General features: G+C 42.6%; 1 protein-coding gene across 2 annotated transcripts in view; it reads right to left on the bottom strand.

Annotated features, from left to right (window-relative positions):
* AFF1 (AF4/FMR2 family member 1) overlaps window positions 1-2,300 on the bottom strand; it is a 124,262-nt gene that overhangs the window by 19,321 nt on the left and 102,641 nt on the right. For both annotated transcript variants that reach the window (XM_009280220.2, XM_009280221.2), the window contains one exon: window positions 1,454-1,610. In XM_009280220.2, coding sequence (XP_009278495.1) covers window positions 1,454-1,610 — 157 coding nt within the window. The remainder of the gene's footprint in view (window positions 1-1,453; window positions 1,611-2,300) is intronic.

Below are 2,300 nucleotides of genomic sequence, written 5' to 3'. Positions count from 1 at the left end.
TTAGACAAATTAGTTAGTAAACTTTGGTTTATAATGTAGGTAGCTAGCAGACAGTGGCATACTTCCTTTTCCAGCACTTCTACCATTAGTTATCTTGTTTGTGATCTACACTATCATACGGGTTTTCATTAGGTTTTCAACACAAAGGGGATACTAAGAGACTTTTTTTTTTTTTTTTAAAAGAAGGAACTATTGCCTATAGGTCTTAAAGTCTGTGCTTTTGCATGTGAAGAACTGACTATAAACAAATGGGCCATGTGCATTAACTTGCTCCTTGAGCACCATGGATGAACACTTTGCTGAATAAAAAAAGGATAAAATGGTCAATGGCAAATAGCTAGGACTTCATTAGAGTTAGAAGGATCTTACAATCTAGTATTTTCAAGACAAACCAGGCAGGATTTGGTAAAAGAGAAGCATAACATCTGTTTCCTTCCAAAGACACCCATATTGCAGAGGGCAAAGTCTGTAACTGAACTGCTGGAGGGTAAAGTGTATTAGATGCGAGATGAAAAGATATGCCTTCTCAAAGCTTGTTTTCTGACATAAAACTCTCCTTGTTCATGTGCTTCTAAGGTAAAAGAAAGCAAAGCTAGGGCTGGGGGAGGGGAGGGAGAAATAAATTACAAGGTTTCTGGGCTTTCCTCTCACAGTACCTCAAAACTGTCAGCAGATTGGTTTACATCAGCTGTGGTCCGTAGGATATAACCATGCACTTCCCACTGGCCTGGGAATGTTTTGCAAGCTGGAGGAACTGTTTGAAACCATGGGACACGAGCACTTCTACAGCAGATTATTAAAAAATGCATGGTCTCAGTTATGAAACTTTAAGGCACCAAGTTCTGTTTGTCTGCTTTTCCCAATAAAAGCCTCAGAAATGCCAGTGAAGCACTATCCAAGCCAAATTCAACAGAAGCAAGTCTAAGCACATTCCAGCCCTTCCTGCAGGTCTGATCACTTCAGCTGCGATCTGGGAGAAGCTGAATCTGTCACTCATGCACAGGAGCTGCAGGGAGGCAGCAGCTCCTCTTAACCTATCAGGGTCTCACCCTGAAGCAGCCCATTGCCTCAGCACCCAGAAAAGCTGCACGGGCAGGGGTGGGCCCCAAACACCCCAGACAAGCCGTGCTTCTCATCTGTGCCTTGCTTGTGTCTTGCCAATGAAGGCACTAATTCCTCCAGGAGTGCTAGACAATGATGCCAAAGGAGAATGGGGAACACTTCAAGATTAGGCAGGTAAAAGTCTAATTATGCTGTTACAAAGGGTTATTTAATTGACAAACTCTAGAAAGGAAGCAAAGGGCAAGAAAAGTCTGATGATGCAGCAAAGATGTCAAGGGGACACCTGAACAATGACAGTATTTCAAGTCTCCTGTCCTGATTGCATTCAGACAGCAGAGGGTCTGAGGCAAGAAGCTATATTAAGCAGCCTCTACATTTTATTTGCATTCACCTCAGGTGCTGACGCTCTCAGAGGGTCATTTGCTTCACTGTCACTCGAGTTGCTCTCCGTCTCCGAGTCTGAAGAGCTGTCTGAGTCACTGGTGCTCCCTGACTCCGGGCTGCTGGAATGTGCTGATGCCACACTCTTGGGCTGGGACTGTAGGGCACTGCAAGGCCACCATGAGATAAAATTAGAAAGCAGCATGGGTGAAGGTTACTTACTTATTATATTGACATGGCAGGATTCAAAAATAAAACTGAAGCCCCGTGTTTTGGTACTGAGAGGAGAGGGGAGAAGGCCAAAGGAATACATTGCCATACTCAAAAGATAAAGCACCAGAATAAAAAACCTCTGGAAATAAAAAACCCTTCAACTCCAACCCAGTCAGAAAAATACATAAGCAGGACATCACTGCTACAATATGAAGCTGCATTTAGCCAACCAAAGTTTAAAAAATAACCAAAACTGACAAGTGCTTTTCTGAAAGCCCCAACCCTCAAAAGAAAAATTTCCAACAAAGGCTAACAAGACAGAAACATACATTCCAGGATAGTTTGTCCTTTTTGTATTCTCCCCCTTAAGTTTTCACTTCGTCATCTGTGTTACTTGGTCAAGGTGCTGTAACCGTTTCATTAACAGCCATGTCAAGCAGCAGCATTTTTTGCAACACCCTCCCCTACTCAAAAGTGTTTTCCTCCAGCACTGACAACGGGAGTGGATGGAACTGAGGGAGAGCCATGACTTTTTATGCACAGCTGCTTTTTCTTTTGAAATGGGCTTACAAAATCAAAATGTTGATTTTTTTTTTTTTTTTTTTCCTTTTTGCTGTTTCCCATGTCAGTATCAACGCATTTGT

Source organism: Aptenodytes forsteri, unplaced genomic scaffold (genome assembly GCF_000699145.1).
Source record: "Aptenodytes forsteri isolate BGI_AS27 unplaced genomic scaffold, ASM69914v1 Scaffold227, whole genome shotgun sequence".
In the NCBI taxonomy this organism is placed as follows: Eukaryota; Metazoa; Chordata; class Aves; order Sphenisciformes; family Spheniscidae; genus Aptenodytes; species Aptenodytes forsteri.
This window is presented reverse-complemented; position numbering and strand designations above follow the sequence as displayed.